This window comes from Rhinatrema bivittatum, chromosome 19 (assembly GCF_901001135.1).
Source record: "Rhinatrema bivittatum chromosome 19, aRhiBiv1.1, whole genome shotgun sequence".
NCBI lineage: Eukaryota > Metazoa > Chordata > Amphibia > Gymnophiona > Rhinatrematidae > Rhinatrema > Rhinatrema bivittatum.
The window spans coordinates 31,344,826-31,359,374 of NC_042633.1; the positions used below are offsets into that span (position 1 = coordinate 31,344,826).

Below are 14,549 nucleotides of genomic sequence, written 5' to 3' on the forward strand. Positions count from 1 at the left end.
TGAGGTTTATTCATTGCACTTTCCTTTAGTCAGCAAACTCTGTCTTCATCGGTACGCAGTGTAACATGTACAATGCATAATGACAGAGAACCACAAACAGTAAACAATTATCGAACATCAGAGCTCTAAAAGTAGACCTTTTAAAAGGAAAAAAAAAAGCATTGCTCCTTTCAAGCCCCTTTCATAGTCCAGTAGACTATCTTGGGCCTCCCGTATTTTGTTCCCACCATGTGGAATTTGCCATTAGTGTTCATTTGCATTTTATGACATTAAGATGATTCTATTTTTTACTGCTTTAAGGATTAAGGTACAAATGGAAAGAAAAATGAACCTATATAAATTCCAAAAAAAAAAAAGGCTTTTGAATGAAGACACACAATGATCACCACTGCCAAAGGGGAGAAGATTCATAGAGGTTCTCTACTTTTATATATGTCTGCTCATTAGCCTGATTGAACTAATTAAATTATTACACTTTATAAAGGAAAACGTGGAGGAGGGTTGACTCAGAGCCCACATGACGTTATTGAGCATGCGGTAAAGGCTGAGAAACGCTGGTTAGCGGAACATGACACATGATAACATTTGTGATAGAAATAGTTACTGGCCTCGGAGACTTCAGAACTAAGGCCCAGAACCCAGAGCAGAGAGCTAGCCCTTTACAGACCGAATGAAAAATTGATCTCAGCAAGGCCTCACCCCATTTGGCCCCTACATTATACTCTCTACAGCAGCATCTCATGTGCAAAGGGTGACCATCTGGCCCCGTTTCTTCAGAACAAGCCCCCTGTTGTATGCATGGACTTGTAACTCGCAATGTCACATAAGAAAGTCAGGACAAGTCTGTGCAAGGACTGAAGCTAAAACGAGGGAGCTGCATCAGGCTGAACTGACAAATGAAAAGCTTAGAACCAGCTGGGGACCCTCCCTATGCTTTGTGGATGTTCCTTGCTGCTCTCAGAGCTGATTTCATGGATGTTTCCACCCAGCCATGAGGCAGGGCCGTATGCTCCCCAGCAAAGTGGACCCGTCCCTCACTTCGGAACAACTCAAGAGCAAAATCTTTTGTCTGGTAGGGCGTGAAGGCAGCAAATGCCCCCTGGCTGTGAGGGTCCAGGCTCCACTTCTTCACCAGTCCTGTCCCATCCCAAAGGGCCCGGACTCGGTCTCCGTGAATAAGAGCCAGGTCGTCCAGCGCCACCTGCAAGCAGTCCTGGTCGCTGAGCCCCAGGAAGAGCTTAGAGTCATCAGACCAGGTGTAGGAAGCTAAGAGCACCCCTCCGCTGGCATTTGGAAAGCTGTGGGTGGGGTAGTAGATAAGTCTGGAGGGGCGGTCAGTGATGGACTTCCCGCCCTGGATCCACTCATCCTCCCAGAAACGCTGATGGAAACCCAGGAAGATCTTGGTGGAACTGGAATAGTGAACAGAACGCAAGGCATGGGTCTTGGCTGGGGACAGCGGCGGGTGGAACTCAACCATGCAGGCTGCCTTGGCTGTGGTGGTGAGAAGGAGATGGTCTCCGCTGATGCTGAGAAGCTGGCCCTTATGGTGGTAGAAAAGTGTTACGTTCCTTGCCGTCTGCTCGATCCTCAGTGCTTGGGAGCGTAGCTGGACAGGGCCGTGCAGCTCCTGGTAGAAGGCCCGGGGGAGGCTGTCCATGCCACCCGCAATCTCGAAGTACCTGGCAGAGGAGGGCAAATGGGTTGACATCAAGCAGCAGCACTAGCAAGAAGATTCAGTATGTGGTGAATATGTAGAGAAAAGTTAATTTCCAGACAGCCGATCTATGTGGACAAAATATGTTTTGCCTGCTTTACATGGCTTTTTGAAAAATGGTTCTCCCATTTCATAAATATTTGTGTGCATGGACCCTGCAATCAGTAGCCATAAGAGGCTGTGATTTTAGAAATCAAGGAGAGCAAGATGGGAAGCATAAAGAGAGAGAGGCCAAGCATGTTCCCTGATGAGCTCAAGATGGAGACCGTGCATGATAGAGCCCTGATGAAAGCCATTGGGAAGGCATAACAAGCGAGGTCAGACAGAGGAGAGAAAACCCATTAAGCACATAATTAGTATTTCAAGAAAGAAATGGAAGCCAATGACTCTCCATGAGATTCTCTACCTAACATTATCTCTGATGTCATTTTGGATTCGCAGCATCTCTGTGAAAGAGATGAAAAAGAAGGTCTCTGCGTTCATCAGGTCTCCGATCATCCGAACCGCTTCCCGGCTCAGGTTTGACTCCTTCATGAAATATTCCTGGTCGAAAGAACATAAACAGAGAGCCATCAGGACCTGGTGTACAACTAGCTGAGCATAGCATTGAACTCAGAAAACCACAAACGTTCACCATGGGGTCAGCAGCCAGTGAGCTAACATCACTTCCATGCATGAGAGGAACTCATACATGGCTTATAAATCCTAGAATACTCTTCATACACATACATGCACAAGCGCACACACACTACCTAGCACCATAGAGAGACACTGGTGAAGTAAGAAAATGTTTCAAGATTATAGTTCTTAAATGCCAAGAAGCTGGAGATATTTCCCACCCCACTGTCTCGATTTTATTTACACTAAAGCCTCCGCTGTCAAGGAACAATCTACAACTGGAACTGGGCTCTACTGACCCAAGGCAGTGACAGACTTCCTCATGATATCCTGAAACAGGACAGGATCGTCCCTGTTCTCTCTGCTCCTCCCTAGTGGCAATTAAGGAACGCCAAAGCAAAAAGAGAAATTTGTCACTGCAGAAAATATCCTTTGTTGACAGGAGTTTCCTTGCAAAATGAAATAAAAAAGATATAGTTGCCCTGGAAAAAGTACAGAAAAGGATGATGAAAGTAATTAGTGGCATGTAACGGCTGCCCTATGAGGAAAGACTAAAGAGGTTAGGACTTTTCAGCTTGGAGATGAGACGGCTGAGGGGGGATATGATAGAGGTCTATAAAATAATGAGAAGTCTAGAACGGGTAAATGCGAATCGGTTATTTACTGAAATAATAGGACTGGGGGGCACACAATGTTAGCAAGTAGCACATTTAAAACAAATTGGAGAAAATTATTTTTCATTCAATGCACAATTAAGCTCTGGAATTCATTGCCAGAGGATGTGGTTAAGGCAGTTAGTGTAGCTGGGTTTAAAAAAAGGTTGGACAAGTGTCTGGAGAAGTCCATAAACTTTTATTAATCAAGTTGACTTAGGGAATAGCCACTGCTATTGCTGGCATTAGTAGCATGGGATCTTCTTAGTGTTTGGGTAATTGCCAGGTTCTTATGGCCTGGATTGGCCTCTGTTGGAAACAGAATGCTGGGCTTGATGGACCCTCGGTCTGACCCGGTATGGCAACTTCTTATGTTCTTATAAACCGCACTCGTCACAAAAGGTTTGAGGCAGCTAATGAATCAAACGTATAATAAAACAAAACCTCCTCTAGTGGTGAAAGAGAATTGCATCTGAGAAAAGATAACCAAGCTTCTATAGCTCAACTGAAAGGAAGCTTCCTTTTATCCAAGTTGCTACTAGACCAGAAACTTCCTGAGATGTTTCTTCACATAAATCAAATGGTGTCAGCCCAAAGAAGAGTCAAAAAAATAAAAAAAGAGAAGCCTGGTACATAAAATAAAATGCAGACAAAAATCTGCTGAAAAGTATCCATAATGTCCAATATTTAGGCCTAACAACTTGATGACGGTCCAGATCATTAGGACTGAAACACTGGCCATTATTGGCACATGTGCCATACAGTGAATTTTATTTCAAATGTCAGGTTTCTGCTCGCCTTCCAATGACATCACTTCCTGTTTTGGGATTTTGTGTGTTGACTTGCTGATTCAGAGCTCGTCTAAGATGCCTCTCAAAGACTGAGATATCACTCAGGACTAGGCAGCACACAAACCCAGAAATGCAGAGTTACTCTATTCCTAGAGGGAGACTTTTGAGCAGGTCCTGTTTTGGGTTTTTTTTTAACTCATATCACAGTGCCTTGTGGGATTTGTATTCTCTGCTTTTTTTCCATTTGACATAAAAATGGCAGGTCCCAGAATGCACCAGGAGAGAGTGTTAAAAAACAACCCCAGGACAGAGGAAGTGTCCATTCGGAACCTGGGTTCCCCCAACAGCTCTGCCCTCATGCCACCATTAAAAGAGGAAATACCCTGAGCAACCTGGACAGAATCTCTTGTGGTTATCTCTTAATATAGATACAGATATAAACAAGAATCATGAAGGAAGTTGACCATCACCATTACAGAATAGGAGTCATATTTCTCCAGAACTTTCTGGCAGCTGTAGTTAGAGACTTTCAGATCTTCTATAACCTGTAAACACAAAAAAGTCATTTTAGTGATCAAATCAGTAAAGAAAATTCAATCTGTGTATATGTGTGCGTACCTCAGAGGCAGGGAACCTCTCCCACAGTGATAAACTATTTCCAGAATCAGAACCTGGGGCAGTGTGTGCATGTATTTGGATCTTGTCTCGCACTCACATTTCCAGAATCAGAGCCTGGGGCAGTGTGTGCATGTATTTGGATCTTGTCTCGCACTCACATTTCCAGTATCAGAGCCTGGGGCAGTGTGTGCATGTATTTGGATCTTGTCTCGCACTCACATTTCCAGTATCAGAGCCTGGGGCAGTGTGTGCATGTATTTGGATCTTGTCTCGCACTCACATTTCCAGTATCAGAGCCTGGGGCAGTGTGTGCATGTATTTGGATCTTGTCTCGCACTCACATTTCCAGTATCAGAGCCTGGGGCAGTGTGTGCATGTATTTGGATCTTGTCTCGCACTCACATTTCCAGTATCAGAGCCTGGGGCAGTGTGTGCATGTATTTGGATCTTGTCTCGCACTCACATTTCCAGAATCAGAACCTGGGGCAGTGTGTGCATGTATTTGGATCTTGTCTCGCACTCACATTTCCAGTATCAGAGCCTGGGGCAGTGTGTGCATGTATTTGGATCTTGTCTCGCACTCACATTTCCAGTATCAGAGCCTGGGGCAGTGTGTGCATGTATTTGGATCTTGTCTCGCACTCACATTTCCAGTATCAGAGCCTGGGGCAGTGTGTGCATGTATTTGGATCTTGTCTCGCACTCACATTTCCAGTATCAGAGCCTGGGGCAGTGTGTGCATGTATTTGGATCTTGTCTCGCACTCACATTTCCAGTATCAGAGCCTGGGGCAGTGTGTGCATGTATTTGGATCTTGTCTCGCACTCACATTTCCAGTATCAGAGCCTGGGGCAGTGTGTGCATGTATTTGGATCTTGTCTCGCACTCACATTTCCAGAATCAGAACCTGGGGCAGTGTGTGCATGTATTTGGATCTTGTCTCGCACTCACATTTCCAGTATCAGAGCCTGGGGCAGTGTGTGCATGTATTTGGATCTTGTCTCGCACTCACATTTCCAGTATCAGAGCCTGGGGCAGTGTGTGCATGTATTTGGATCTTGTCTCGCACTCACATTTCCAGTATCAGAGCCTGGGGCAGTGTGTGCATGTATTTGGATCTTGTCTCGCACTCACATTTCCAGTATCAGAGCCTGGGGCAGTGTGTGCATGTATTTGGATCTTGTCTCGCACTCACATTTCCAGTATCAGAGCCTGGGGCAGTGTGTGCATGTATTTGGATCTTGTCTCGCACTCACATTTCCAGTATCAGAGCCTGGGGCAGTGTGTGCATGTATTTGGATCTTGTCTCGCACTCACATTTCCAGTATCAGAGCCTGGGGCAGTGTGTGCATGTATTTGGATCTTGTCTCGCACTCACATTTCCAGAATCAGAGCCTGGGGCAGTGTGTGCATGTATTTGGATCTTGTCTCGCACTCACATTTCCAGAATCAGAACCTGGGGCAGTGTGTGCATGTATTTGGATCTTGTCTCGCACTCACATTTCCAGAATCAGAACCTGGGGCAGTGTGTGCATGTATTTGGATCTTGTCTCGCACTCACATTTCCAGAATCAGAACCTGGGGCAGTGTGTGCATGTATTTGGATCTTGTCTCGCACTCACATTTCCAGAATCAGAACCTGGGGCAGTGTGTGCATGTATTTGGATCTTGTCTCGCACTCACATTTCCAGTATCAGAGCCTGGGGCAGTGTGTGCATGTATTTGGATCTTGTCTCGCACTCACATTTCCAGTATCAGAGCCTGGGGCAGTGTGTGCATGTATTTGGATCTTGTCTCGCACTCACATTTCCAGAATCAGAGCCTGGGGCAGTGTGTGCATGTATTTGGATCTTGTCTCGCACTCACATTTCCAGTATCAGAGCCTGGGCAGTGTGTGCATGTATTTGGATCTTGTCTCGCACTCACATTTCCAGTATCAGAGCCTGGGGCAGTGTGTGCATGTATTTGGATCTTGTCTCGCACTCACATTTCCAGAATCAGAGCCTGGGGCAGTGTGTGCATGTATTTGGATCTTGTCTCGCACTCACATTTCCAGAATCAGAACCTGGGGCAGTGTGTGCATGTATTTGGATCTTGTCTCGCACTCACATTTCCAGAATCAGAACCTGGGGCAGTGTGTGCATGTATTTGGATCTTGTCTCGCACTCACATTTCCAGAATCAGAACCTGGGGCAGTGTGTGCATGTATTTGGATCTTGTCTCGCACTCACATTTCCAGTATCAGAGCCTGGGGCAGTGTGTGCATGTATTTGGATCTTGTCTCGCACTCACATTTCCAGTATCAGAGCCTGGGGCAGTGTGTGCATGTATTTGGATCTTGTCTCGCACTCACATTTCCAGTATCAGAGCCTGGGGCAGTGTGTGCATGTATTTGGATCTTGTCTCGCACTCACATTTCCAGTATCAGAGCCTGGGGCAGTGTGGTGCATGTATTTGGATCTTGTCTCGCACTCACATTTCCAGTATCAGAGCCTGGGGCAGTGTGTGCATGTATTTGGATCTTGTCTCGCACTCACATTTCCAGTATCAGAGCCTGGGGCAGTGTGTGCATGTATTTGGATCTTGTCTCGCACTCACATTTCCAGTATCAGAGCCTGGGGCAGTGTGTGCATGTATTTGGATCTTGTCTCGCACTCACATTTCCAGTATCAGAGCCTGGGGCAGTGTGTGCATGTATTTGGATCTTGTCTCGCACTCACATTTCCAGTATCAGAGCCTGGGGCAGTGTGTGCATGTATTTGGATCTTGTCTCGCACTCACATTTCCAGTATCAGAGCCTGGGGCAGTGTGTGCATGTATTTGGATCTTGTCTCGCACTCACATTTCCAGTATCAGAGCCTGGGGCAGTGTGTGCATGTATTTGGATCTTGTCTCGCACTCACATTTCCAGTATCAGAGCCTGGGGCAGTGTGTGCATGTATTTGGATCTTGTCTCGCACTCACATTTCCAGTATCAGAGCCTGGGGCAGTGTGTGCATGTATTTGGATCTTGTCTCGCACTCACATTTCCAGTATCAGAGCCTGGGGCAGTGTGTGCATGTATTTGGATCTTGTCTCGCACTCACATTTCCAGTATCAGAGCCTGGGGCAGTGTGTGCATGTATTTGGATCTTGTCTCGCACTCACATTTCCAGTATCAGAGCCTGGGGCAGTGTGTGCATGTATTTGGATCTTGTCTCGCACTCACATTTCCAGTATCAGAGCCTGGGGCAGTGTGTGCATGTATTTGGATCTTGTCTCGCACTCACATTTCCAGTATCAGAGCCTGGGGCAGTGTGTGCATGTATTTGGATCTTGTCTCGCACTCACATTTCCAGTATCAGAGCCTGGGGCAGTGTGTGCATGTATTTGGATCTTGTCTCGCACTCACATTTCCAGAATCAGAACCTGGGGCAGTGTGTGCATGTATTTGGATCTTGTCTCGCACTCACATTTCCAGTATCAGAGCCTGGGGCAGTGTGTGCATGTATTTGGATCTTGTCTCGCACTCACATTTCCAGTATCAGAGCCTGGGGCAGTGTGTGCATGTATTTGGATCTTGTCTCGCACTCACATTTCCAGTATCAGAGCCTGGGGCAGTGTGTGCATGTATTTGGATCTTGTCTCGCACTCACATTTCCAGTATCAGAGCCTGGGGCAGTGTGTGCATGTATTTGGATCTTGTCTCGCACTCACATTTCCAGTATCAGAGCCTGGGGCAGTGTGTGCATGTATTTGGATCTTGTCTCGCACTCACATTTCCAGTATCAGAGCCTGGGGCAGTGTGTGCATGTATTTGGATCTTGTCTCGCACTCACATTTCCAGAATCAGAACCTGGGGCAGTGTGTGCATGTATTTGGATCTTGTCTCGCACTCACATTTCCAGTATCAGAGCCTGGGGCAGTGTGTGCATGTATTTGGATCTTGTCTCGCACTCACATTTCCAGTATCAGAGCCTGGGGCAGTGTGTGCATGTATTTGGATCTTGTCTCGCACTCACATTTCCAGTATCAGAGCCTGGGCAGTGGTGTGCATGTATTTGGATCTTGTCTCGCACTCACATTTCCAGTATCAGAGCCTGGGGCAGTGTGTGCATGTATTTGGATCTTGTCTCGCACTCACATTTCCAGTATCAGAGCCTGGGGCAGTGTGTGCATGTATTTGGATCTTGTCTCGCACTCACATTTCCAGTATCAGAGCCTGGGGCAGTGTGTGCATGTATTTGGATCTTGTCTCGCACTCACATTCACAGTATCAGAAGCCTGGGGCAGTGTGTGCATGTATTTGGATCTTGTCTCGCACTCACATTTCCAGAATCAGAGCCTGGGGCAGTGTGTGCATGTATTTGGATCTTGTCTCGCACTCACATTTCCAGAATCAGAACCTGGGGCAGTGTGTGCATGTATTTGGATCTTGTCTCGCACTCACATTTCCAGAATCAGAACCTGGGGCAGTGTGTGCATGTATTTGGATCTTGTCTCGCACTCACATTTCCAGAATCAGAACCTGGGGCAGTGTGTGCATGTATTTGGATCTTGTCTCGCACTCACATTTCCAGAATCAGAACCTGGGGCAGTGTGTGCATGTATTTGGATCTTGTCTCGCACTCACATTTCCAGTATCAGAGCCTGGGGCAGTGTGTGCATGTATTTGGATCTTGTCTCGCACTCACATTTCCAGTATCAGAGCCTGGGGCAGTGTGTGCATGTATTTGGATCTTGTTCTCGCACTCACATTTCCAGAATCAGAGCCTGGGGCAGTGTGTGCATGTATTTGGATCTTGTCTCGCACTCACATTTCCAGTATCAGAGCCTGGGGCAGTGTGTGCATGTATTTGGATCTTGTCTCGCACTCACATTTCCAGTATCAGAGCCTGGGGCAGTGTGGTGCATGTATTGGATCTTGTCTCGCACTCACATTTCCAGAATCAGAGCCTGGGGCAGTGTGTGCATGTATTTGGATCTTGTCTCGCACTCACATTTCCAGAATCAGAACCTGGGGCAGTGTGTGCATGTATTTGGATCTTGTCTCGCACTCACATTTCCAGAATTCAGAACCTGGGGGCAGTGTGTGCATGTATTTGGATCTTGTCTCGCACTCACATTTCCAGAATCAGAACCTGGGGCAGTGTGTGCATGTATTTGGGATCTTGTCTCGCATCACATTTCCAGTATCAGAGCCTGGGGCAGTGTGTGCATGTATTTGGATCTTGTCTCGCACTCACATTTCCAGTATCAGAGGCCTGGGGCAGTGTGTGCATGTATTTGGATCTTGTCTCGCACGGGGTCACATTCCAGTATCAGAGCCTGGGGCAGTGTGATGCATGTATTTGGATCTTGTCTCGCACTCACATTTCCAGTATCAGAGCCTGGGGCAGTGTGTGCATGTATTTGGATCTTGTCTCGCACTCACATTTCCAGTATCAGAGCCTGGGCAGTGTGTGCATGTATTTGGATCTTGTCTCGCACTCACATTTCCAGTATCAGAGCCTGGGGCAGTGTGTGCATGTATTTGGATCTTGTCTCGCACTCACATTTCCAGTATCAGAGCCTGGGGCAGTGTGTGCATGTATTTGGATCTTGTCCTCGCCACTCACATTTCCAGTATCAGAGCCTGGGGCAGTGTGTGCATGTATTTGGATCTTGTCTCGCACTCACATTTCCAGTATCAGAGCCTGGGGCAGTGTGTGCATGTATTTGGATCTTGTCTCGCACTCACATTTCCAGTATCAGAGCCTGGGGCAGTGTGTGCAGGTATTTGGATCTTGTCTCGCACTCACAATTTCCAGTATCAGAGCCTGGGGCAGTGTGTGCATGTATTTGGATCTTGTCTCGCACTCACATTTCCAGTATCAGAGCCTGGGGCAGTGTGTGCATGTATTTGGATCTTGTCTCGCACTCACATTTCCAGTATCAGAGCCTGGGGCAGTGTGTGCATGTATTTGGATCTTGTCTCGCACTCACATTTCCAGTATCAGAGCCTGGGGCAGTGTGTGCATGTATTTGGATCTTGTCTCGCACTCACATTTCCAGTATCAGAGCCTGGGGCAGTGTGTGCATGTATTTGGATCTTGTCTCGCACTCACAGTTTCCAGTATCAGAGCCTGGGGCAGTGTGTGCATGTATTTGGATCTTGTCTCGCACTCACATTTCCAGTATCAGAGCCTGGGGCAGTGTGTGCATGTATTTGGATCTTGTCTCGCACTCACATTTCCAGTATCAGAGCCTGGGGCAGTGTGTGCATGTATTTGGATCTTGTCTCGCACTCACATTTCCAGTAATCAGAAGCCTGGGGCAGTGTGTGCATGTATTTGGATCTTGTCTCGCACTCACATTTCCAGTATCAGAGCCTGGGGCAGTGTGTGCATGTATTTGGATCTTGTCTCGCACTCACATTTCCAGTATCAGAGCCTGGGGCAGTGTGTGCATGTATTTGGATCTTGTCTCGCACTCACATTTCCAGTATCAGAGCCTGGGGCAGTGTGTGCATGTATTTGGATCTTGTCTCGCACTCACATTTCCAGTATCAGAGCCTGGGGCAGTGTGTGCATGTATTTGGATCTTGTCTCGCACTCACATTTCCAGTATCAGAGCCTGGGGCAGTGTGTGCATGTATTTGGATCTTGTCTCGCACTCACATTTCCAGTATCAGAGCCTGGGGCAGTGTGTGCATGTATTTGGATCTTGTCTCGCACTCACATTTCCAGTAATCAGAAGCCTGGGGCAGTGTGTGCATGTATTTGGATCTTGTCTCGCACTCACATTTCCAGTATCAGAGCCTGGGGCAGTGTGTGCATGTATTTGGATCTTGTCTCGCACTCACATTTCCAGTATCAGAGCCTGGGGCAGTGTGTGCATGTATTTGGATCTTGTCTCGCACTCACATTTCCAGTATCAGAGCCTGGGGCAGTGTGTGCATGTATTTGGATCTTGTCTCGCACTCACATTTCCAGTATCAGAGCCTGGGGCAGTGTGTGCATGTATTTGGATCTTGTCTCGCACTCACATTTCCAGTATCAGAGCCTGGGGCAGTGTGTGCATGTATTTGGATCTTGTCTCGCACTCACATTTCCAGTATCAGAGCCTGGGGCAGTGTGTGCATGTATTGGATCTTGTCTCGCACTCACATTTTCCAGTATCAGAGCCTGGGGCAGTGTGTGCATGTATTTGGATCTTGTCTCGCACTCACATTTCCAGTATCAGAGCCTGGGGCAGTGTGTGCATGTATTTGGATCTTGTCTCGCACTCACATTTCCAGAATCAGAGCCTGGGGCAGTGTGTGCATGTATTTGGATCTTGTCTCGCACTCACATTTCCAGAATCAGAACCTGGGCAGTGTGTGCATGTATTTGGATCTTGTCTCGCACTCACATTTCCAGAATCAGAACCTGGGGCAGTGTGTGCATGTATTTGGATCTTGTCTCGCACTCACATTTCCAGAATCACGAACCTGGGGCCAGTGTGTGCATGTATTTGGATCTTGTCTCGCACTCACATTTCCAGTATCAGAACCTGGGGCAGTGTGTGTATGTATTTGGATCTTGTCTCGCACTCACATTTCCAGTATCAGAGCCTGGGGCAGTGTGTGCATGTATTTGGATCTTGTCTCGCACTCACATTTCCAGAATCAAGCCTGGGGCAGTGTGTGCATGTATTTGGATCTTGTCTCGCACTCACATTTCCAGTATCAGAGCCTGGGGCAGTGTGTGCATGTATTTGGATCTTGTCTCGCACTCACATTTCCAGTATCAGAGCCTGGGCAGTGTGTGCATGTATTTGGATCTTGTCTCGCACTCACATTTCCAGAATCAGAGCCTGGGGCAGTGTGTGCATGTATTTGGATCTTGTCTCGCACTCACATTTTCCAGAATCAGAACCTGGGGCAGTGTGTGCATGTATTGGATCTTGTCTCGCACTCACATTTCCAGAATCAGAACCTGGGGCAGTGTGTGCATGTATTTGGATCTTGTCTCGCACTCACATTTCCAGAATCAGAACCTGGGGCAGTGTGTGCATGTATTTGGATCTTGTCTCGCACTCACATTTCCAGTATCAGAGCCTGGGGCAGTGTGTGGCATGTATTTGGATCTTGTCTCGCACTCCACATTTCCAGTATCAGAGCCTGGGGCAGTGTGTGCATGTATTTGGATCTTGTCTCGCACTCACATTTCCAGTATCAGAGCCTGGGGCAGTGTGTGCATGTATTTGGATCTTGTCCTCGCACTCACATTTCAGTATCAGAGCCTGGGGCAGTGTGGTGCATGTATTTGGATCTTGTCTCGCACTCACATTTCCAGTATCAGAGCCTGGGGCAGTGTGTGCATGTATTTGGATCTTGTCTCGCACTCACATTTCCAGTATCAGAGCCTGGGGCAGTGTGTGCATGTATTTGGATCTTGTCTCGCACTCACATTTCCAGTATCAGAGCCTGGGGCAGTGTGTGCATGTATTTGGATCTTGTCTCGCACTCACATTTCCAGTATCAGAGCCTGGGGCAGTGTGTGCATGTATTTGGATCTTGTCTCGCACTCACATTTCCAGTATCAGAGCCTGGGGCAGTGTGTGCATGTATTTGGATCTTGTCTCGCACTCACATTTCCAGTATCAGAGCCTGGGGCAGTGTGTGCATGTATTTGGATCTTGTCTCGCACTCACATTTCCAGTATCAGAGCCTGGGGCAGTGCGTGCATGTATTTGGATCTTGTCTCGCACTCACATTTCCAGTATCAGCCTGGGGCAGTGTGTGCATGTATTTGGATCTCTCGCACTCACATTTCCAGTATCAGAGCCTGGGGCAGTGGTGCATGTATTTGGATCTTGTCTCGCACTCACAGTTCCAGTATCAGAGCCTGGGGCAGTGTGTGCATGTATTTGGATCTTGTTCGCACTCACATTTCCAGTATCAGAGCCTGGGGCAGTGTGTGCATGTATTTGGATCTTGTCTCGCACTCACATTCCAGTATCAGAGCCTGGGCAGTTGTGATGTATTTGGATCTTGTCTCGCACTCACATTTCCAGTACAGAGCCTGGGGCAGTGTGCATGTATTTTGGATCTTTGTCTCGCACTCACATTTCCAGTATCAGAGCCTGGGGCAGTGTGTGCATGTATTTGGATCTTGTCTCGCACTCCATTTCAGTATCAGAGCCTGGGGCAGTGGTGCATGTATTTGGATCTTGTCTCGCACTCACATTTCCAGTATCAAGCTGGGGCAGTGTGTGCATGTATTTGGATCTTGTCTCGCACCACATTTCCAGTATCAGAGAGCCTGGGGCAGTGGTGCATGTATTTGGATCTTGTCTCGCACTCACATTTCCAGTATCAGAGCCGGGGCAGTGTGTGCATGTATTTGGATCTTGTCTCGCACTCACATTTCCAGTATCAGAGCCTGGGGCAGTGTGTGCATGTATTGGATCTTGTCTCGCACTCACATTCCAGTATCAGAGCCTGGGGCAGTGTGTGCATGTATTTGGATCTTGTCTCGCACTCACATTTCCAGTATCAGAGCCTGGGGCAGTGTGTGCATGTATTTGGATCTTGTCTCGCACTCCACATTTCCAGTATCAGAGCCCTGGGGCAGTGTGTGCATGTATTTGGATCTTGTCTCGCACTCACATTCCCAGTATCAGAGCCTGGGGCAGTGTGTGCATGTATTTGGATCTTGTCTCGCACTCACATTTCCAGTATCAGAGCCTGGGGCAGTGTGTGCATGTATTTGGATCTTGTCTCGCACTCACATTTCCAGTAATCAGAGCCTGGGGCAGTGTGTGCATGTATTTGGATCTATGTCTCGTCTCGCACTCACATTTCCAGTATCAGAGCCTGGGGCAGTGTGTGCATGTATTGGATCTTGTCTCTCACTCACATTTCCAGTATCAAGCCTGGGGCAGTGTGTGCATGTATTTGGATCTTGTCTCGCACATTTCCAGAATCAGAGCCTGGGGCAGTGTGTGCATGTATTGGATCTTGTCTCGCACTCACATTTCCAGTATCAGAGCCTGGGGCAGTGTGTGCATGTATTTGGATCTTGTCTCGCACTCACATTTCCAGTATCAGAGCCTGGGGCAGTGTGTGCATGTATTTGGATTGTCTCGCAACACATTTCCAGTATCAGAGCCTGGGGCAGTGTGTGCATGTATTTGGATCTTGTCTCG

At 47.5% G+C, this 14,549-nt stretch overlaps 1 protein-coding gene across 1 annotated transcript in view; it reads right to left on the reverse strand.

Moving 5' to 3' along the window:
* Positions 1 to 14,549, reverse strand: part of IL4I1 (interleukin 4 induced 1) — a 30,347-nt gene continuing 15,798 nt past the window's right edge. The window contains exons 6-8 of the mRNA XM_029584505.1: positions 4,250 to 4,324; positions 2,124 to 2,260; positions 1 to 1,682 (exon numbers count right to left, since the gene is read on the reverse strand). Coding sequence (XP_029440365.1) covers positions 929 to 1,682; positions 2,124 to 2,260; positions 4,250 to 4,324 — 966 coding nt within the window. The 3' untranslated portion in view covers positions 1 to 928. The remainder of the gene's footprint in view (positions 1,683 to 2,123; positions 2,261 to 4,249; positions 4,325 to 14,549) is intronic.